Here is a 23193-nt window from a genome sequence, read left to right on the forward strand (position 1 = left end):
ATAAATGGACATTTCATGGCATTAATAAAATTTATTGACATACAAACGAAAATCATTGCGTCGGTTATAAAAAATGTGAAGGGTTTAAGCAACACATTTATTTTACTTAAAAATTCCATTTTATTTTACTTGTAAAATTGGCGATTTCTTGAAGGACTATACAAAATAATACTGCGAGGTTAATCTTATTCTAATATAAACCAAATCATTGAACATGAAAAGACTGCTTAGCCTCCAGTATCCCATCGTTGATCAGCTGTTCCTGTTCAGCTGTGTTGAACCTGTTCTTTCAGCGCCACGTGTTGTTGCTGGAATAGTTAAACCAAATTTGGTGCCTCACATACCGCTGGGTAGAACAGAGTATCTTGAGCAATTAAATCTGCAAATTCAATAACTTAAAATCGCATTATTCACATAATTTATTCGTCATCTGGTACCATGTACCATGATACCTTTGGCAATAATATTGCGTAGACAACCTATACAGAGGTCTTCGTTTCTAAAAATGCTTTTGTCCATTTTTCTCATATTTTCTGGGCGGAGCTGAACAATCAATATATATACAGAAGAGTTCTCCAACACAGAAATACTTATCTGTGTTGGAGAAAATCGATTTTTCACCATAGAGTCACTTACATGGTATGCTATCGATCGTAGATTTTGGTTTTTTGAACAAACATTCAACAACTAACCAGGAAGAAGCCTACAGAGAGAAAAAAGTTTGCTCAGCTATATTCGTGGACGTAGCACAACATAAAGTCTAGAAAGTCCGTAACTTTTTATATGGAATTAAACATGAGTAAGCTTGCTAAACAAAACATCAGTAGATATTCTGTACATCTTCTTTACTAAAAATGCTTTTGTCTATTTTTCTAATATTTTTAGGGCAAAGCTGAACAATCAAAAATACTTACCTGTGTTGGAGAAAATCGATTTTTCACCATAGAGACACTTACATGGTATGCTATCGATCGTAGATTTTGGTTTTTTGAACAAACATTCAACAACTAACCAGGAAGAAGCCTACAGAGGGAAAAAAGTTTGCTCAGCTATATTCGTGGACGTAGCACAACATAAAGTCTAGTAAGTCCGTAACTTTTTATATGGAATTAAACATGAATAAGCTTGCTAAACAAAACATCAGTAGATATTCTGTATATCTTCTTTACTAAAAATGCTTTTGTCTATTTTTCTAATATTTTTAGGGCAAAGCTGAACAATCAAAAATACTTACCTGTGTTGGAGAAAATCGATTTTTCACCATAGAGACACTTACATGATATGCTATCGATCGTAGATTTTGGTTTTTTGAACAAACCTTCAACAACTAACCAGGAAGAAGCCTACAGAGAGAAAAAAGTTTGCTCAGCTATATTCGTGGACGTAGCACAACATAAAGTCTAGTAAGTCCGTAACTTTTTATATGGAATTAAACATGAATAAGCTTGCTAAACAAAACATCAGTAGATATTCTGTATATCTTCTTTACTAAAAATGCTTTTGTCTATTTTTCTAATATTTTTAAGGCAAAGCTAAACAATCAAATACACTTACCTGTGTTGAAGAAAATCAACTTTTCATCATAGAGACATTTACATGGTATGTTATCGACCGTAGACTTTGTTTTTTGAACATCAACAACTGACCAGGAAGAAGCCTACGGAGAGAAAAAAGTTTACTCAGCTCTGTTCTTGGGCGTAGCACAAGCCTTTGACAAAGACTAGCAACTCCGTAACTTTATATGTGGAGTTAAACAAGAATAAGCTTGCTGAACAATGAAAAGTAACCAAAGCAGGTGTACCGCAAGGCAGTGCTTTGAGTCTTGTTCTTTACCGACTCTATACATGTGACATATCACAAACAGTAAATATTTCTGTGTCTATATTTGCTGATACATACTGCGATACATTCTATTCGACATTAGGGAACAGACATGAGGAAAACTTCGAACCTGTGTTAACACCGAACTGCTGCAATGCTTAGATCACACTGAACTAGAACACAGACTCAAGAGAATAAAACCGTATCATCTTGAGGAGTTGTGTAGTACAAAGAGTATTGAAAAACACTGAAATGATCTACTAATTTTTATTTAATTTTATTAGAGACTAACTAAGGGTCCATGGGTTCTCCTAGATAACAACTAACTTTAAGTCACTGTAGAGATAGAAAATTGTAAGTTAGTCAACAATAGTTAGTAATAATATAATAATAAGTAAAAAATGTCTTTGAGACTTTTTCTTTCTGTTTCGCATGTTTCCAAACAAGTGATAATCTACTTGAGAATAGTTAAATTAGAACTTATATTGTACTATTTAGATGAAACGGGCAGTGGTCGTTGTGATTAATGGTATGTAATCTGGTTAAACAATTATTAGTTCGACCTTTGGGTAGATTCAAAAGATACCTCCAAAGTTATGCGATTTTATTAAAATTAAATATTTGCGAAGAAGCAGTGAAAATTTGAAATTGTAAACCTAATGATACATCTAAACCAATTTTTTAGTACATTCTATAACAATACCATACATTTTTATACCCAGAAAATGTACTTAATCCTCTTAACAAGTGGTTTACATACATAAATACTTAATTACTAGTTTGAAACAACTATGTTGGTGGATTAAAACAGTATTAGTACCTATTATTATTTACAAATAGACTTCATTTAGTTTTGTGTATTCTACTATAAGCCCAACAACTACTGAAGTCTTTTAAAATCGTTTTGGTAATTTTAGTTTTAATTTAATTTGAAACAATTTCCTTCACCATTCAATCATGAATGAATTTAATTTATTGGCTTAATATATTCTTTTTTTTAAATTAATATTGAATTTTAATATTAAGATGTAAATAATGAATTCCTACGATTTTTTTATTTTACAAATTAAATTAAATAATTAATTAAGTAAAAAAAAAATAATCATTAAACAGCAACCAGTAAAATATCTGGCATGGAAAATTTATTAACTATTTCCTGAAATATACACAAACTAGCACCTTCGCCATATGATCATAATTTTAATAGACGTATTCCTCATGTAGTAATGAAGTTCTTGATATATCATGTGGTCAAAAATAGAAGCTTGGTTTAAATTGAACATTAGCATGGATATACAAGTTCACGCTTTTCTTTAAATATTTTGGAAGTTAAATTTGCAATATTCGTTCGTAGTTACACTTACTCTGAAAGTTTGTTGTGCATCTATATAAAAGGATAAAATGTCTCATGGTATGTAGAATTTGTTTGTTTATATAAATAGATAAACAATGTTGTTCAAGAGACGTATGTTACGGAAGAGTTTAGAACAATAAATAATTTTATTTCTATTACAAATTAATTATTCAATTTAAAATTACTAAAAATAGAATTTTAAAGAAATATTGGAGCCATAAAATTTTGTTATTTGGCAATCCTTTTAGATTATGCATTATAGTGCTATTATAAATATAACTGATATTTCGATTAAAATAAATTATAAACGCTTAATATAACTATAAAATAATGAAATAGGAGATGAAGATAGCGGGAGCATCGTCCGTTCAGGAAAAATAACGACGGTATCAAATATCAGGTCAATAATTATAAATCTTGCAGAATAAATTTAGTTTTCAGTTCGGTTATGTCAATACCATCTCAATCACTATGTAAGTAAAATAAAAATTTTAAATTTAATTTTTATTATTTTGTTATTCAGTAGTGCATACAGAAAGGTGAACTTTCTAATGCAGAAGTTTCTGTGCATGAAAACTGTAAAAAAAATCTAACTGATACAGTGTCATATATATCGAGAATAAATACGGTCGAATATAACAATGTTTATTATTCTAATTAACTAGTTAAAACGGTTTCCTCCGTTATATCAAGTAGCAAAATACAGTTAGAATCCTAAAAATATTATTACAACTTTTTACTAAACAATTTGGGTATGAGAAACTTTGCAAAACGGGCGTTGCATTTGGTCGCAATGATTGAAAAATAATATGTTACTAAATATATCTTATTGGTTATTACTTTAGTATAACAAATAGTAATAAATTGTACTTCATACAACATCAAACCACCAGATGGTACATCACTGTATAAGTCAATATCAAGAACCCATTACGAGTACAACGTGTTAGTTAAATGTAGACAGTTATTTTGCAATGCATTGCATTAGTCAACATATATCCAGATTAAGATTTATAAGTTACAATAAAGCTCTGTACAGGTGGAAAATGCATACTTGTGTTTTTCTGTGCCAACGTTGTAGAGAAAACAGAAAAATCACGTAAATAATTAATACTTTTGCTCGGTGAATGTGGTCGGTATAAAGACAAAAAAAATGGCATACATATAAATATCCTGACGTATTATCAGTGTTGAAGCCAGTTCAACAAGCAAGTGGAAAAAATGCCTTAAGAACTTCGTCTTCATCACCAGTGAGCAATCAAAGCGATTTCATAAAATATCATAAGATCATAAAAAGCATGAAGAAATAAATTGGACACAAAATAAATTTTCTGCATTCATATCTTAACTTTTACGCGAAAAAGACTTGGGCGACACGAGCGAGGAACAGGAAGAGCGGATACACTAAGATAGAGCAAAAATCGAAATATCCTTGGTATCACAAGTTTAAGCTCTGATTATTTTAAATTCCATTCCAGCGTCTCTGGGTTTGTTTATCGACTGTATGTTGAATATGGAATCCTAATTCTATGGATCCTGTGGCAGTTTACACAATCTTTAGTCATAAACAAGCGGAATTTTCCTTTCGTTTCGCAAGCATTCCAAACCGACCATAGTGGACCGTTGTCTCTTCATTAAATTATAACGTTAATTTCAATATCTATGGTGAATTAGATGTTTGGACATTCAAGAACGAGATGGAACAGTTGTTTTTTTCCATTTTATAGTTAGAAATGATCCACATAAGGACCGGGCCACATATTTAACCCAACTAGAACGTTTATTGAGTGGAGTGCCGGCTTGTATATAGATTTCATAATCTAACAGTCTTTTTCTAATTATTTTTGTAGTTAAAAATGTATTATATAGTGTATCCAAAGTAGCAGTGAACCACGTCATCTCAATTTATGACGTAAACGGCGCAATGTTGCCGCGTTTAACCGCATTTTAGTTTATTTTAGCTTCGATATACGCAGTGATAGGGAAGAAGACGATCTCTTGTCATATCTATTGTGAATATTTTTCTGCCCTATTTCTAAAAAAGGAAATTAGATAAAACATAATTAAACAATTTATTTATATTTACTAAGTAACAATTTGAAATACCTCATTCTTTGATATGGTACCTTCAAAACATAATTAATATTTTGCAAGCCAATTCTTAATTACAGCTTATGCTGACCAGTTATCTCTGAAATAATTGTAAATTATTTTTATATTAAAAAAAACTATTCAACGTTTTCATACATTTCATTAATTTAATCATGAATAGAGATAGTACCAAGATACGTAGATACTAGGTGAATCCAAAATTATATCGTTACTCTTTAATATGGGAGATTTAGTTCTAGTGTCCATACTAATATTCAGCGCAGCTGCAAGACAATACAAATATTCCCAATAAAAACCCCAGCAGCCTAATATTTAATAGTATCAATACTTAATAGTTACGATACCTCTCTAACGCATTTTACTGGCAAGAACCGACTAGTTTTTTGGCCTTGGCATTTTTAACCAGAATAATCAAAAATATTAGCAGCGATTTTCAATATATCAAAACAAGCAAAGCGCCAAATCAACCGTCGGTTTATAACCCCTTATCACTAATGTTTTGAAGAATTTTCCAGACATTTGACAACCGAACGACTTTTACAGGCTGATTCGGTTATATGCTCGAACTTATCAGACATCATAGTATCTCTTTTTAACTGGAATAAAATTAGAAGGAAAATATTGTTTGATATAAAAACAAATTTACAAACTGGAATGGGCAATACATTATACATCTTGATGACGTAAGTTGGCTGCTACTTTGGGTAGGCTATATATAAATAGTATTTAAAGAAATGAATAGTAGAAATGCTTTTGATGTTTTTTCTCCTATTTAGAAAAATCTAAAATTTAAATCCTTATACCAGAATAACCCCCTATAAAAACTAATACATATTTGTTTTTTACCACTAACATATGTCATTTCTCTAAATTAGTGAACTTTCATCTACAATTCTATTAATTATTTTGTAAAACAAAATACCACTTTTGCCAAGTAAGCTTGCTTGAACAAAACATATTGATCCATGTACACGTAATACATAAATATTAATTAACAGTCCGTTAAATGAGCTGTCCGTTAATGAACGGTAGAAGAACTCTAAATGCAGAATGTAAATTTAAGAGACCAGGTTGGAAATGAAAATCAAAAGCAATACAATGAACGTCTCGGAGCTAATAGATTGAGAGAATGAAAAGCACACAGAACTTTTTTGGCCTGAAACCGGGTAGAGTTTAAAGAATCCTATTACGGATACCTGGTGGCGGAGACCCACAAGAATAAGCGAGTTGTACTGGTTATGTGGAGGCTGCCTCTGGGCTACCCACTTTATCAGCTGATATACCCCACCTTATCAACTGAATAGATGACCCTAACAGATACTTCTTATTGCTGGTAAGGAGAGTGTCCGTAACCGATGACATCGTTTAGATACACGAGGGGCAGGCAAGGACATAGCGTCGTTATCACACCATGAATCTTGCTGTACCTGAGTTAATCGCTCGACTGGAAAGGTCGAGACGATTGGGAGTAAGAGATAAGACCAGGAAGAGCCGGATGAGTTGTTTGCCTAAAATATCAGCGAGCTTGGTATATCTATTATCTGAGAGACGAAGAGTCAAGGAATCTTTCGAGTAGAGCTTGGATATAAAATCGTGAAATTGGGAGACATCTGTTTCTATATGAATTTGATTATTCTCGGCGAACCAGCGAGCATTAATTATTCTCCTGAGAATTTTTTTCTGTTTTTTTTTTAGTTTTAAGATGTTCCACCTAGACGTATTTGAAATAGACACTCGAGCCCTATAGAACGATTAAACGAACTAGCATCTTGTACAGGAGATATTTTATTGAGACAGGAAGCCTGTTGGGCTGGTTGACGAGTGGTGGTCAGCAGATTGACAATACCTTGACCTCTCTGGAAGGAACTTTGAATCTGGATGTTCCACCTAAACTCCTGATCGAAGAGAAGACCGACATGGATGATTCCTTCTGACAATGGAATTAGGACGTTCTCGATTTTTAGACGCGAAATGCTTGGTAGAAAACCTTTCTTGTGGAAGAGATGACATGGGTTTTCTGTGGGATGAATTGCAACCTCCATGAATGTAACCACTGGATCCGACACACACAGAGCATTCACGGACAAGTGACCATTAAATTAGTTCTTTGTTTTTAATAACCGATGATGATTCATTTGGCATTTGTAAAAGGGTTAAAAATTTGTAAAAAATTTAACACACGTTATTCAACTTTGGGGATGGTAAAATTATAACCAATTTATATAGTTATTCAACGGATAATGATACCATATATGATACGATAACGGAAGATAGATAATAAAACGAGAACTATGTATGTATCAAGTAATAAAAAACAAATGAACAGGACATCGTTGGGTCTGCTAGTATTTTATAAAGGCAATGGAATATTGAATGATATAAAAATACTTTTAATGTAAGATTATAACAAACGTTTAAATCATTCCTTCTAAAATTTCATTCTTATTAATTTCACGCGATATATGCTTGAAATAAAATATAAAGAAAAAAAGTGAAGTATTATTTTGGAAGACCAACTTAACGAACTGCTTTTCTATTATTTTAATATTTTGAAAGAATTTCTAATATTTTTGACCGAATGTACAACTTGAACTAATTCGGTAAATTCTTTTTGCCCAAGATTGTACCAAGTTACATAAACAGCAATACTGTTATGTGTATAGCAATATATTAGATTATATATTATAAATTAAAGACTGCTTACTAATCTTTTGTTCACCTTATAATAAAATTCTGTCACGACCAGATATCCCGATATATTTTTTCTACATCAGTTTATAGTAAATAAATTGTGTTTATTTAATATATAAGGTAAAGTAATTTTGTGTAGTGACGCTCATAAAAACCGGCCTTATATAATAAGGTAAATTTAATACCGGGCATTCCCGAGAGATGAATCTAATTCCCATTAAACTTTATGGATACTTACTCTTATAAATTGACGTTATGTTACTTTTTAATAGTTATGCCGAAGACCTGCGAGATGATTGTTGTTCTTCAACAGGAATGGATAGTATGAACGTGTCTCCTCTTAATGTAAATAATACTACTGAAAATGCCGATGTAGATGCGATGGAAGCATTGATCGGTGCCTTTAAAAGTAAGTGGAACGTAAATGAATGGAACAAGGGATGGTTTTTTGAAGAAAATATCTACGACATTAATACGCATTGGATGAAGTTCGATCCTCCAAAGAGGTCCAGTTTCACAATATTAGCTGTGATGTACACCTTTATTATGATTATCGGGTTTACTGGAAATCTGGTTGTGATTTTATTATTCATTAGGTAAGCCTATATTTCAACTGTTTCTATTGTGTTTCGATATTATTTTATTTGTTCGTAGGAATAAATCATTGCGCACATCGGCCAATACGCTCATAGTGAATTTGGCAGTTAGTGATGGTTTAATGATGTGCGAGATGCCTTTACTCATATATAACAGTTGCCATAGCGGACCAGTTTTAGGGAATATAGGTAAAAATATTTTTATAATTTTAATTTGTGTTTTGTTCAGTTACTCAATAGTACTGAAAAATATACCGGGAATAGGTATAATTATAGAGTACTAATAACTAGTAGGATGTAAAAAAATGATTATAAATTTATGTTGTTTATACAACACGTCTTCTCACACAAAACTAAATTTTTGCGACTTTTTCAGAAGTATTATTAGGTACTTGCTTATATTCTGATCATATTTTCACTTTAAAAAAACTTATATTGACAAAAATGGTACAAAATATATTAATTAGGTTTTCCCATATTAGTGGCAACATGATAATACCATACGAAAAAACGATATTTATTTGGTAGCAATCCAATTGTAGATCCATTTTCGCACTTTAAGCTATAACAATGCATCCTTTACAACTGTTTCAACGTGTGGCCAAACGTCATGCAAGAGAGTGAATTTTTGTTTGTTACTCGCTATTGATGGTCTCTTTTGCAACAATATGTCATTAAACTTATTCTACTGATGTTGGTAAATGCAATATGCTGCAATACTATTTCCATTCGGTTTTGGAATGTATAAATGCATGGAAGCAATTCGCTTATCGAGTGCTAAGCTATCAATAAAGCTAAGTCCTAAATAGTTTGAACTGAGTTGTCATCCAATACATCTTAAAATTCACATCCATTGTTATCGTCATCAAAATAACAATTTTTAAATCATTGAACCAAAACCTACAATTGCGATATAACGGAATACCATTAAGTTTGATGAAATTGTTATTATTTTATGCTGTGAGATGTCAATCCTATCGAATATAACATTTAGTTAACAGCTGTTTAACAGTTTTTTACACTGGTACTTTGCAGTATCACCAATATATTAAATATCGCTAATACATGCAAACACCTAATACTTTTTGGACCACAGTACATAATATTTTCTCTAATCTTTAGTGACTTTTTTTGGGGATGATAATTCAAAATTTCATTTTAATTATCACTAAAGTTATATTATTTATGTAATTTAAATTTTTACCGGTATTTTTATCGAAAGGCTTTCTGGCTTTTATAGTATTGTCTTTAATATTGTTTACAAACATCTGCATCTTAGCATTGTTTAATTTTCTTTATAGTTTCTATATGTATATATGATTCATATTATTCATTATTAATTGTTCATATCAATTACAAAATGTTTATTATTAGTTTTAATTATTTAATTATTGTTAGATAAACATTGAAAAAATGTATTTGATGCTGAATGAGACTGGTGATAACTTTCTGTGTTTGATCAAAGTTTGAGATAAAAGCTCAAATAATCACTGAATAGACAGTACTGAATGATACGATATTTCGTCATCGATTCATCACGATTACATCATAATAAAGTAATGTATAAAAGAAATGGGCATATTATGGATATGCTGATTGCTCATAAAATAATGTCGCTCTATCGCTGTTTAATGGATTGGGTACATCTTCTGTGTCAATCTTAATGAAACCCGAACTCATAGGATATATGAATTTTGCGTATGCATGGTTTAGGTCTAATTTTATGTGAATTTTATTCTAATTGACAAGTAAATTGGTTAGGTCATGTCTGCAAAATAAATGAATATCGACTTCCGTTGCAGAAAAGTATAGCTCCAATTTATTTACTTTATAATCAGAAGTATTTAAATAATAGCGAAGCATATTATTTTGTCATATATCAAAACAACACAGAACATAAACAAAATATTTCCTTAATAATTTTAAAAATGTGTAAAAATTTTAAATTAAATTAATTAATTTAATTTATCTATTTACGTATACAATAAAAAATACTACATTCTTTTATAGCTTTGTCATTCTATATAAATAATGCTTTTCCTGAGTTTCAAATGTTTTTCTTAAATAATGTTTCAATTGTTCCATTCTTCCGATTTTGTTCATTTTCTTAGTAATTCGATGAGCTCTTCTCTAAATAGATTTCTGACGAACTCGCACGTTTTCTACCAAATTTTTACTTATCTTTTACTCTCTGTTATAATTTTTCATTAGAGTTCAAAATAGATTATATACACAGCATTCTAAGATACAAGCTTCAGCCAAAATATCGCTACTATTATCTAAGAAGATGGAATTAAAATTTTAACTAAAATTATATAAAAATAAATTAATATAAAAAAATGAAAATAAAACTAAACTGTAACATAATAACATAACATTTTAATTTCATACATTCTAATTTTGTAAAAAAAAAAAACATTAAAAACTCTAAGAAATGATCAATCTTAAAAATTACAATCTTGGTATTAAACTATATAGATTAAAAATAGTTTAAATTTTCCTCATTTCTTCAAAATATTTCATAAATTATGTTCAATAACTGTTGAGTATTTATAGCTTCCTTCGAGTATAACGCACTGAACATTAAACATTTTAATAATTTGCATCAGAGTAATATATACATGATGAACGTTTTAGTATGCTGATGATAATCGAAATTAATTTCAGCTTGTCGAATTTATGGATTCATAGGAGGTTTGAGTGGAACGGTATCAATAGTTACTTTGGCTTCCATTTCATTTGATCGCTATTTTGTTATTACTTATCCGCTTAGACGAAAGTTTACGAAGATAAGGATAAGAGCCTCAGTGGTGAGTATGTTATTATCCATTAATATATAGAGAATGCCTCATATTAATTATTGTTTTAAAGACCATTACTCACACATCAGCTGAAAAAATTCCCCTCTGATCCATAGATCTAAAGAAATCTAAAGACTTTAGTTCAGTGATTTTATCGAGACTGTACTTATTTATTTTTTAATTTCTGGCAAATAAAAAGTACTAAGCTTGATTTAATGAGTTGACTTAATTTTAAGCTTAATAATGATATACAAAATGCGTACACCCAAGCAATATCAAAGACCGAAACATCTAATCACAGATTTTCATAAACTGTCACGGATAAGTAAACAATAGTTCGATTCACTTGATTCGGGAAACAAGAGAGTAAGTAAGTAGTAGTTACACCATCAAAAAAATTAGAGATGTAAAAAGAGAGGAGAAATGGAAACCATGCTCTTCAATATCGATATATCATTATATTATTTGGAAGCCGATGAAAGCTCTACTGGAAATGTCAAAAATAAATATTTCTCTAAATTGGACAGAACATAACCGGTAGCTTACAATCATTAGGAACGAGTGAGCTGTTGGCGTATCTTGATCAAAATTTCGTCACAAATGAAACCAAGATGTAATTCATGCGTTGGCTCGGGTATCGTTTTACAGACAAAAATTGTACGAGCACACCTTGATATTGGCCCTTAAAATCATTTTTCGGTTTCAAGTTCCAGTTTCTGGTAGCATAATATTGGACTGATTTATTAATATGTTGATTTCAGAATCTTCCACAGAAGTGGCCTACAAATATTAGAAATTATATCTTCAGTTTGCAAAAATATTCTTCCATTCTGAAATAGACTTATATCGAGTTAGACTCTCTTAATATCATCTAGAGTAATTGCTCACAACCAAACTATGAAAACGAGAAACATCATGGAAATCGGCCAGTTTGTATTAAGAGATAAATATTTGTTAATTCATCAAGTTGTGAGGTTAGCAGGTGAAGTAAACCGCATCATTCTTGGTAAAAATTTCATATAGGCGGATTTTTTAAACTTCTCCAGGACCTTTGATGGCCTGATTTGCCTGATTTTCAAAGTATCAAAGTTGAGTAACCTCAAATATCTTTTAAGTCTGATAAATTTAAGTTTAATATTTAATGATGTTTAATGGTTTGATGGTTTAATGATACTTATAGTATTTTAGAATCTGTTAATGTTGATATAAAGTGAATCCCTGTGTATATCAGGTATTAATTAAATTATCAAAATTTAAAAACCCATGTAGGTCATGTATGTTATGTATGGAGTATAATATTGTAATAATATCCTTTCTAACGTTGGCATTTGTTACATCTCTGGATATCTGCCAATGTTGGGTTCTGTATTTCTACACGGGTTGCAATCTGGTATCGATCTCAACCCAGCCAAGATAAAAAATTGCATATTTCTACAAATAAGATTTTAAGTGATGAAATGGTGTGACATTAGTTTCTGAATTCACGTTAACCGAGAATGTCTTATAAGCAATTAATAAGACAGATATTCATACATTCTCCAGAAATTTAAAAACACTATAAAACATACCCTTTGAATTCCTATTACTACGATATAAAAAACAAAAAAAAATATCATATTATTCCGACAGAAAATTAAACTCAAATAAAAAAATAGTTTATGTATTTTGGTTATCATAAATATTAGATTAGTAATTCATATATTGTCATTGAGCAACCAATAACTCTTTCTCGAAGACAAATTATATTATAAATCATTGTTTTGTAGCATTAATTGTATTCAGTGCATTTCACTTATCCGCAACACTTGCCAAGTCACTATTACCAAGAACTATTACAGAAACATTATTATTTCTCTACAGATCTTGATATTGGAATATTTAGCATGCAGTTTTCGCTATGTCTGCTTGGAAGCCAAATATATATTGTGTAATACATATGAAATATATAGAAAAGTTAAAACGTTATAAAAGTTATATATTTCCTAAAGGCATGTATTTCTTAGAGTGGACATTTTTCAGCTGATATGGTAATACTTAAAATTATAATTAATTAATAATATCAGTAATAATTCCAAAAAAGTAATATATTCAAGTAATTATGTTTCTCACTTGAGCTTCAATCTATCAGATATATACGATTTTCAATCTATAATTATTTAAAATGGAGAATTTTATACAATAATGCTAAAAAGGAAAAGGAAATTCCGAAGAAAGGTTCGGTGAAAAGAAAAATGACGCATTAAATAAGCTTCTACGGCTTATCAATGTTATAAAGAGTTTGAACAAGCTTGTAAGTACTTTAATTACTTATAAATTCAAAAATATTTATGCATTAAAGACATTGATGAAAAATAATAAGGACTATCTAAGTTATAATATGTGAAAGGATTTAGAAAACAAAAACTATTAATTTACTTGAAAATATTATTTTATTTAACGAAAAGAAGAAATACAAAGCGACACTGGGGGTAAACCAACCCGTCTCACTCATTCACCATTCTGGTAGTCAACAAAAACAGATAGCCGGATAGTCTGGGCCGTATTACATAACATCTATACCATCTATACAACATATTTGATGTCCACATTCACTAAGAGATCTAATATTTGAACATGAAGATGATGGAAAGATAATAAAAAATGACTATGATGCAATGAAAATAATTAAGCAAACAGTTTGAGAAGGATTAACAGAAGAACTGATCAACCGAATTATGAAAGTCAGAAGCAAAAGTGAAAATGAAGTAATTATTAATCTAAAATAGTAATTGAAGAACAAAAACTACGAACAAATGACAAAGAAGAATAAGATATAGTATAATAAATCTATTATTCTAATACAAATTAGTACAAATGCAATGGGATTTATATGGGATACATTTCTACATAAAATAATAACAGACTCCAAAAACCAACAATAATCTATAAACAAAAATGAAACAAGTTAATATTACATATTACATAATAAAATATGTGTATATACATTTCTTATAAATGGCTTTAATCTGAAGACGATAAAGAAATTGTACCCTGCAGATATTGTCGTCATAATTTTTTTGCTGGTAAGGATGGGCATGACATAACAAAATTGTCCAATGTTACTTGTCTTGCCTTCTTGTCTGTTCCATTCTTCAGCGATTTATAACAGCTAATGGATCGTTTTAAAGGAGGATGTTTAACACTTCAGGTTTATAACCACCTCTTTCAATAATACCCTTTAAAATGTTGGGATATTCCTTAGATGCGGCCTAATCGGCGCTAGCAGATTGTAAATATATTTTAATGTCTTCTTTTTTATTGCAAATAGTTTAAAGGTAGATTTCGCAAGTCCTATTGCCTTAAAAATTTCAACAATTTTCTCTCCAGCTTCTATACGACGTAATACTTCTAGTTTAGATCTTATCGTGAGTGATTTTCGGCATCTCTTTTTATCAGTCTCGGAAGTCGATAATCGTTTCGGTGGCATTTTGTCTGAAAAAATTAAATTATAAAATAAGTTTAAAAAAAAATACATATTAAAATTATTTAATTTGTACGTACTTACATATGTACTTACATACCAAAAATGACCCTAATTGTTTCCAATTTTTCAGTTAATGAGTAACAATCAGTAATAAATATGTACATAAAACACTTAACTAGCCTTAAGTCTTAACTAGCCGCTTTATGAGCACACACTGAATAACGATGGTAAACAAGAGGAAATAGAAAAGAATGTGAATCGAGAGTGCGCTTGCGTAAGATTGGCAACATGTAGATATACTGACATTGAAAAAAAGGTTTCTTTTGCTGTTTTAACGAAATATTTTAGGCTGTAAATCGAAAACGTGCCTTAATTGAAGAGGGCCGTTACATCTAGAAGAAAATGAATATTTATTTTAGTTTAATTGTGATAATGCTTCTATGATATAATAGTTAAGTGTACAATTGAATTAAATAAATGAAATCTGTAATAAACTTTGTATTTTCAATAATTGTAGTATATCCCTCGTAATATGTCCATTAAATCGAGTTGATGAATATTTTAATTTTAAAATTTAATTAGGAATACACATTCACGCGCTAGTTACCCAGAACTCATGTTTCAGATATGCGCTTGGGTTTATGGGCTGACCTTTTCGTCAATTCAACTGTTTGACATCGGTTTCGGGAAGTACCAGTACGAAGGATATTTGGTAAGCTGCAGTTTCGACTACTTGACCGAGAGCCGTCCAACGAAGATCTTTATCATGGTGTTTTTCGTGGCCGCATGGGTGATTCCATTCAATTTAATCACCTTCTGTTACTTAAGAATCCTTCACGTGGTTAAGAGACGACCATTTGGTTCGCATCCAAAAAGAGAATCGTTTAGGTAAATTATACAAAATTAGGACAGTTAAATTAAATATCACTAGTTTATTATTCTTAACTAAAGACTAGTTTATTATTCTTAATTATAATTGTTAAAGAAGTATTTTTTCACAGAATGCATTAAAGTAATTTGTTTTGATTATTATTTAGGAAATGGAATTTTCTATTCTGAATTGCTGAGAATATTAAAAATGGTAGTTACATCGAAAGTATATGCCTATAAATGTTATAAGATATCCCAAAGAGATATTGCCGAATACATTTTAGAGTCGTATAACCATATAAACCTATATCACTATTTATAATTATTATATTTTAAGAGAATTAACAAGTTTATTCGACCTATTTTGATAAATATTTAGGGCATGGAAGACGTCTTATGTTTTATTTTTTAACCGAACCGTATTTAGTTATAGTTGGATTGCGCCAGTTATCCTGTATTTCATTCATGCGTTCCTATAAATTAAAAAAATTAAGTGGTTCAGAAGAAATGGTGAATAAAGAGTACTATGAAGAAATCCTTCTGAAGCATTCAGATTTAGATTCGAAAAATTAATAAAAGGAAGGTCATGGAGCTTGATGATTAATTTAAAGCCAAAGCCAATTGTACTAACCAGATAAGAGTCCGTGTGACTAAAGTCGATGTTAGAATAGAAATCAATTTAAAAAAATATTTGAGGTATCAGTAAATCCTCACTGTTTAACAGGCAATAACTTCACTTCTAATATGATGTTAGACTAATATGAGGGCTAGGCATGCAGCAGTATATACTATAGTCTGTTCAAAGTTATTTTGTACATACGTCATTTAAATTTGGGACATCAAAACGTAGCAATGTTACCGCATTAACTCTGAGTTTTTTTGAAATCTATTATAATCTTCTGAATCTTCTAAATCTATTAGCATTATCTCCAATGGAAGTCTTCTTGCGCAACCAAGTAAAACTATTTGAAGAAAAGTTCTACTTCGTACACGGCACACTTTAGACCTAGCACCTTGCACCGCTGTTTCTATCGATGTAAAATGCGCTTATCGCTATATACTTTAGTTTACATATTTGAAAGAAGAAAAATTGCTACAATATAAGTCTTGTTCATTCGCTATCTTGGATATATTTGGATCCTCTAGGCCCTTCTTTGTCATTGATTTTAAAATCACCACTGTGAAATTATTGAAACCAAAACCTACAGCTGGGATAATAGGCGACATCATTATAAGTCTCTAAAAGCGTTTAGCGGGCTTCGACAGCAGATATCTTAAAATGAAACAATAAAAGTAATGAATGTAGAAAATGCAGTTTTGAGCGGTCTATAATTAACGTCTCTATGCACTGAATAATTGAATTATACTAAATGGAGAATGGTAATTTTATGTTCCAAAATCTCAAAACCATAGAATTTAATAGCTAGATTAGGTTGCTTAACAGTTGTTTACATTGGTTTATTGCATTTTCTCCAATTGACATGTTTTATGAAATTTAGTTGCAAATATCTAATAGATAGTAGACATCAAGCTAATCTTTAAAAAATAAATTGCTATTATTTAGAAACACTAAGTATATAAGGCAAAAGGTACTAGCTTCAAAAAAGTACTGAAAGGGTGAATCGATCAACAGCATTTTTCTTTAAGTTACCTTTGATCCAAATAATTTCCTTACTTGATTGAACTTATGCATTTATATGCTTTTTATCTATTAAGGGTTCGACAATAATCAATTCAATAAGGCATATATGCAATATTTTATTTACAATATAACAGGTCAATTGAAAAGTCGCCGGTCTACCATATAAAATATATTTTTTGGCAAAATTAGTTTTTTTTTATTCAACATAAATTCCCTTCAAGGGTGATACATTGATTATAACGACCCTCCAACTTTTCGATACGAAAATAGGGCAGTTTTGGCGATCACCTCTTCATTTGAAGAAAATTTCTTCCCAGCGAGAATTCGAGAACAGGAAATAGTTGCTGGGGCCCAGATCTGGAGAATACGGTGGATGAGGAAGCAATTCGAAACCCAATTCATGGATTTTTGTCGTTTTCACTGACTTGTGACACGGTGCATTGTCTTGGTGAAGCAGCACTTCCTTTTTCTTCAAATGCGGCCGATTTTCGGCGATTTTGTCCTTCAAACGGTCCAATAATGCTATATAATAGTCGCTGTTGATGGTTCTTCCTTTTTCAAGGTAGTCAATGAAAATTATTCCATGCGCATCCCAAATTGCACACGCCATAACATTGCCACCCGACTGTTGCGTTTTCCCACGCTTTGGAGCGGGTTTATCGTGTGCAGTCCACTCGGATGAAAGTCGATTGGACTTCGGAGTGAAATGATGAAGCCATTTTTCATCCATTGTCCCATATCAACGTAGAAACTCGGGTTTATTATGCTTGATCATCTTCAAACACTGCTCTGAATCATCAACTCGTCGTTGTTTTTGGTCAAAAGTAAGCTAGCACGGCACCCACTTTGCACAGAGCTTTCTCTAGCATACCTAAATATGTTATGATGTACACGTTCAGTTGATATCTTTAGAGTGTCTGCTATTTCATTCAATTGCAATTTACGGCCATTCAAAATCATTTTGTGGATTTTTTAAACATTTTCGTCGGTAACAATCTCTTTTGGGCGTCCACTGCATTCACCGTATTCAGTGATCATTTCACCATGTTTAAACTTAGCATACCAATCCTTGATGGTTGATTTTCCTGGGAAAGTGTCAGGAAACTCGTCATCAAGCCAAGTTTTTGCTTCAACTGTATTTTTTCACTTCAAAAAGCAATATTTTATCAAGTCGCAAAATTTTTTTTATCCATTTTTTCGCAATAACAAAAGTTGCTTCACTCAAAATATATGCTATAATTCAGAAAATAATGATGCAACAGCTGTTAAATTTATACACGCATCTTTTGAGGGTTAGGGCTAACTAAAAAACATATGGATTTAATTCCAGTAGCGCCATTTATGTGCCAGGTCGGCAATTTTTCAATTGACATGTTATATCTGGTTATATTAAATCTGGTATAACTAAAGTAAAACTAAATAGAATTATATAATTTTTCAGGCATACGAAAGAGGAACTCCAAAGAAAACAAGATGTTAAATTAGCCACGATAGTGCTGGGTGTCATATTCCTTTGGACATTGTCATGGACCCCTTATTCCGTAATATCCCTATTCGGTATCACCGGAAGAAAGGATCTAATAACACCCGTATCATCAATGATCCCTGCCTTGTTCTGTAAATCAGCTAGTGCTATCGACCCTTATGTCTACGCCGTTTCCCATCCGAAGTTTCGGGAGCATTTAGTAAAGATGTTTACCGGAAGACGACCTAGACAACAGAAAATTTGGTCATGCGAATTAACTAAATCGACACGCGTTCAAGACCTCGCCAACAATGATAACGTTGAAGAGGAACTGATTGATGTCGAAGTAAATGTTGATGACACCGATCGAGTCCAATATAGAAACACTGCAAAGCAAGATATTGAGTTTACTAGACAACAATCCTCCAATGCGTTGATGATCTGCTTTAGACCTTCTTTTAGCAATAGAACCTCGAGTTTAAGAAGAATTTCAAGGACCTTATCTGCAAAAACTGCCCATAAATCTAGGAGTGGCGATGAATAAATTTCAGGTAGCATCATAAAAAGTGTTAAGGAGGTTATAGTAGCTTGGTGTTCTGAAAAAGAATTTTTTTAAAGAATATTTCTTTCTACAATGTTGGGGCTTTTATTATTATATCTTCAATTACACCAAAAATAGCACCTTGCCTACTACTGGCCCTCAAAAAATACACTCTGGTGACAACTGAAATGCGTTATATTAGGTTTTTTTGGTCTCCTTTCTATCGTGCGATACCAAGCTAAAGGCTGCTACTCTTCCATTATTTAGTTGCATAACTCTGAGTGGAAATGAGTTCATAACATTTAACAGTTATGACCCGTCGTCAGCTCGATGTCACTTTGGGTACTATTGACCAGACGATGGCATTCAAACGTTCGTTGGCACTCTGTCTAAATCTTCTGTTTATTTTAGGATTTTATACAGTTTTTAAATATCATCAAATCAAGCCGTGGTGACTTCTGCTAACCATTTAACCATAAGATCTGTAATTTTTACAAAAGCCACTTACTCATTTTGTAAATTGAACCTATCTTTGTTCTTTGTTTGTGATTTGTTTTGGTGATGAGGTGTACCATAATTTGTTATAATCTCTAGTCTGATCCAGATCTCCTATAATGTTTTCTATCAAAATTTGCAGAAGAAATAAATACAGAGAGATCCTTTATAATCGTTCTTAATCGCGTTTGGAATAGAAGGAAGTTGTGGAAAATAAATCAATTACAATTGAACATTAAAGAAAATTAATATGAAATTTATTTTTTCATTATTTATAATAACATCAGACACAAACAAATAACAAAAATCGGTTATGCATATTTAATGATCAAATTTAAATAAGCATGTTATTAAATTTAATTAGTAATTTTATATTAAGTTATTTTATTATTAAGTTAATTATTATCTAATGCTTCATTAGTGATCTTATATCAGTAGCAATAATAATGATACTAAGTTCAAAATTAATGATAGGGTAACTTATTTCAGTGAATTCTACTTTTCTTTGATGTGCTATATTAAAAATGACATCAGATGCTGGAAATGAGACAAAAAATGAATATTGGATCATTTAATCTACGGCTACAGCACTTATGATTGCGGAAGAATTTTCTACTTCATGCATACGCGAGCGAGTTTCAATTGTTATACACATTAATTGTTCATATATTAATATTCCAACAGTTGTAGCTGTATTCCATTGCACTCTTCTACTTAGAGTGAATCATTTAAAAAATCAGGAACGTCTTGTTACTAAAAATATGACTTACTGCATATTTATCGTCAGTCTATTTTATGGAGCTATATGAGCATTTGAGAAAATAGTATAACCCCTTAAGATTAGTATGCTTATACACATATTTTATATGTATATAATATTTATTACTATATATGCATTATATTTTATATTATGTGCTATATCTTAAAATAATTATATATACCATAATAGTGTGTAAGAGTTAAACTATTTTAGGATTTTTAAAAAATAATTTGTATTTTTATAAAAGTGCGTGTAAAAAATATATGCATCACTTAGCAACATTTATATATATGCTAATAAATAAATCTTATTTATTGCTTTCTTAGAAATCTATAATGATATAATCAAAATATTACAGGATGGTACTAGAGGAAAAATTGTTGTACGCTGATAGTTATTGTTTACTTTTAAACATAATTTTTAAATAAATAATAAATTATAAAAAATCATTTAATTATTTTAATATAACTATTATCGAGATAAATTAACTAAAGTTCAGTTAAATTATATTGAATATTAAAATATATTTGTAATCTTATGAAAATCTTATTATTCATGAATAACAAATTCTGCATACTTTAACTTTACCGTAAGTAATGTATTATATACAATAAAATAATAGATATAAAAAAGGTGGTTAATATTTATATAGAATTCTATTTTTCAGGTAAAACTATATTCCGTTTTCAGAGACCGAAACAAAAAGTATCTGTACGGGTCCGAATTATACGATAGAACTCTCTCAATTTTTGCCCAATTTCTATTGATATGTAGGTTTTCTTGGAGGTAACGCCTTTCCTATTGATCAGTTCTAACAGTTTTTTGAATTGCCTACTTCGATTGCAGTAATTCTTGACGGTAGAGAATCGAACTAGGGTTTGGCCTTACCAATTAAACCAAACACTTAACATCATCTGCCTTGGTGTTAATGCCGACTCTGCAACTGATTGTGATACGTCCCCTAGTTCAGTCACGATATTTTTCGCATATTTTCGTCGTACGTGGCCTACTTTTCATCGCCCTGATCATTCGTTTCAGAAATGGCTCCAACCATTAAGCTTCTTACTATCATTCACGTGGAATTTAAATGTCAGGCTTCTTTTAGTATCAAATATTAAATAAATTCAAAACTGTTTCCGCAGCGTAGTCTCTAGATGAAATATGCGGGTCTACCTCGACGTGTTTAATAATTTCATAAATGATTGGAAAAAATTGACAAATAAACAAAATTTGATGAAAATTATCTTCGGCAATCTCCAAGTTCAAAGCGCAGTAAATTTTGAATAAGTGACCAATGACGTTATCTTAGTCTAGAATTATTCTATGTACTGTTGGCTTTCAAACGCGATATAACAGGGCTTAAGTGAAGAAGTATTACTTGGATATGGAACTCTAAAGCTATATACGAAATATTACTTTTTTCCCAACCTAGTATTGATATGTTTCAAATATTTCATTTTAATAATAACATCTGCATCATTATTTATCAACATATAAATTATATTTAATATCTTCGTGGAAATGATTTATGTTCTATAATAAATATTTTATAGGATGATCAAAACAGAATATATATATATATATATATATATATATATATATATATATATATATATATATATATATATATATATATCCATTATACTATTATTTTAGTTGTTATTGATTCATTATATGTGATATTTAATTTGATTTGCAATGAAAGAATGATTTGGTATGTAATTCAAACATTAACTTCTAATTTAAATTTAAATTATAAATATGTACCTTATAATCTGAGTATCACTTAGTAATGAGTAGTAATATAAAGTTTCGTTTCCTTATGTAAAATGTAAGATATTTCAATTTAAAAATTCCTTATAAGATTTATCGATTCAAAAAATTAAAAATATATCAAAGTTGAAAGTACTGGGTATTTTATTAATCGAAATGACAACAATCGGCCACATATTGCAAGAACTGTGAAGGATATACTGTTGAAGCTCAAATGGGAAGCTCTTCTGCTCCAGCGTACTCACCTAACAGCGTTTTCTGATTACCATGGGTTCGGATCAACGCGGCATGGCTCGGTGGGACACGGTGGCGAAATACTGAAAATACAAGTTCCAGACAATGTTGTTTATTTTGCGAGCAAAAGAAAATTACATCACCAGCAACTGATAATGATGCTATGATTGGATAGCTCAAATTCTGATGATTAGAAATCAGCAGTCCTAGAATATTGAATAAATATACTTGTCAACTAGTGACTTCACTCATCAGCAGCTAAATGTTCGTCTTTGGAGTTGGCAAGATTGTGTTTATTTTCCTGTGAGTATTAAATCTTTTCAGGGGTGTTATCCCTAATATTCTTCTAACTAACGTAAACTAGCTTTTATACCCTCTTAATTTGTTTCTCTGAAAACAGTTATATATATCTTTTAAGTACTTAGATATTATAATGATGCAAATTTATATTGATGTAATGATTTGTGTGAGTGATTTTATTATCAATTTATCGGTATGGATATGTATTCAGTATTAATACAATTTATTAATGTATATTATTTCGTAGATATTCACGCATCAATGCCTAAGCCGTT

At 30.7% G+C, this 23193-nt stretch overlaps 1 protein-coding gene and 1 long non-coding RNA gene across 3 annotated transcripts; one reads left to right on the forward strand and one right to left on the reverse strand.

Moving 5' to 3' along the window:
- The first annotated feature begins 3120 nt into the window (after positions 1-3120).
- Positions 3121-19545, forward strand: LOC143190382 (opsin, ultraviolet-sensitive). The gene is made up of 6 exons (XM_076394625.1): positions 3121-3232; positions 8251-8574; positions 8633-8763; positions 11242-11384; positions 15464-15726; positions 18792-19545. The coding sequence occupies exons 2-6, from the start codon at positions 8294-8296 to the stop codon at positions 19357-19359; spliced, it is 1386 nt and encodes a 461-aa protein (XP_076250740.1). The 5' UTR covers positions 3121-3232; positions 8251-8293; the 3' UTR covers positions 19360-19545.
- On the reverse strand, positions 13786-15038 carry LOC143190383 (uncharacterized). Of its 2 annotated transcripts, none has more exons than XR_013004224.1 (2): positions 14936-15038; positions 13786-14846 (listed from the first exon to the last, which is right to left on the reverse strand). It is a non-coding gene; the product is annotated as an uncharacterized LOC143190383 (long non-coding RNA). The 2 variants fall into 2 exon arrangements; XR_013004225.1 differs by having other exon boundaries at positions 14920-15038.
- Positions 19546-23193: the final 3648 nt, after the last annotated feature.

Source organism: Rhynchophorus ferrugineus, unplaced genomic scaffold, assembly GCF_030347505.1.
Source record: "Rhynchophorus ferrugineus isolate W39M unplaced genomic scaffold, kcgeb_rfMv2 rfM2, whole genome shotgun sequence".
Taxonomy (NCBI): domain Eukaryota; kingdom Metazoa; phylum Arthropoda; class Insecta; order Coleoptera; family Curculionidae; genus Rhynchophorus; species Rhynchophorus ferrugineus.